Source organism: Phalaenopsis equestris, unplaced genomic scaffold (assembly GCF_001263595.1).
Source record: "Phalaenopsis equestris unplaced genomic scaffold, ASM126359v1 Scaffold186618, whole genome shotgun sequence".
Taxonomy (NCBI): Eukaryota; Viridiplantae; Streptophyta; class Magnoliopsida; order Asparagales; family Orchidaceae; genus Phalaenopsis; species Phalaenopsis equestris.
The window spans coordinates 1-679 of record NW_018206567.1 but is presented as its reverse complement, the minus strand read 5'-3'; the positions used below and the strand labels follow the sequence as shown (position 1 = coordinate 679).

General features: G+C 45.1%; 1 protein-coding gene across 1 annotated transcript; it reads right to left on the bottom strand.

The window, feature by feature from the left end:
• Positions 1-83: 83 nt before the first annotated feature.
• On the bottom strand, positions 84-670 carry LOC110034411 (F-box protein At3g27290-like). Its single transcript, XM_020738676.1, has 2 exons — positions 268-670; positions 84-104 (listed from the first exon to the last, which is right to left on the bottom strand). Exons 1-2 carry the CDS (start codon positions 616-618, stop codon positions 99-101), a joined length of 357 nt encoding a protein of 118 aa, XP_020594335.1. The 5' UTR covers positions 619-670; the 3' UTR covers positions 84-98.
• Positions 671-679: the final 9 nt, after the last annotated feature.

Below are 679 nucleotides of genomic sequence, written 5' to 3'. Positions count from 1 at the left end.
ATTTGATCTTGCACAAGAATAGATCCTCAAATTCTTTCTTAGCTGATAGGTGGCAGCCAGAGTCATTCACACAAATCCCCTTCTAGGGTTCCAAGAGATTACAACTGAATTTCTCAAAACACTCAACAGATGTTAGATTTTAGCCAGAAACATCACAGATTTTTAAAATCTAAAAAAAAGTTATATTAACTCAATACTTATCCAAAGCACCATAATATTTAAATTTAGATATCTTAGAATCATATTTATACAACAGAGCATACACACCTTCGTAATGTAAGGGTTTTGATCAACAACTTGCAGCAGACCGGTGTCAGTGATCCGCCAGCAACGCGTCAACGCTAACGACTTCAAATTTCCCCTCGCAAAGGATGTAATCCACAAAAGTTTTTCGTCACAGAGCCGGAGGCTTAGCGGTGGCTCGACGGTGATGTGGCGCCACAGCGTCTCGTCGGCGGCGATCTCATCCCTGAAAGCCCTGCACACTTGCCGAAATGCGAGGAGCTCTGGCAGCCGGAGATAGCCAAGGACGAGGAACAGAGCGCTGTGAGGTTCAGTAGAGTCGCCGGTGGGAAGAGTGGGGGTGAGGTTCTCGACAGTTGGATAAGGGGTTTCCATGAGAAAATATGCGAGAGGACTCCGGAGCAAGGATAAAGCGAGAAGCGGCTAAAATATTAGA

Coding starts and splice junctions, on each gene's coding strand:
- LOC110034411 (XM_020738676.1), bottom strand. CDS start 618: ATGGAAACCCCTTATCCAACTGTCGAGAACCTCACCCCCACTCTTCCC.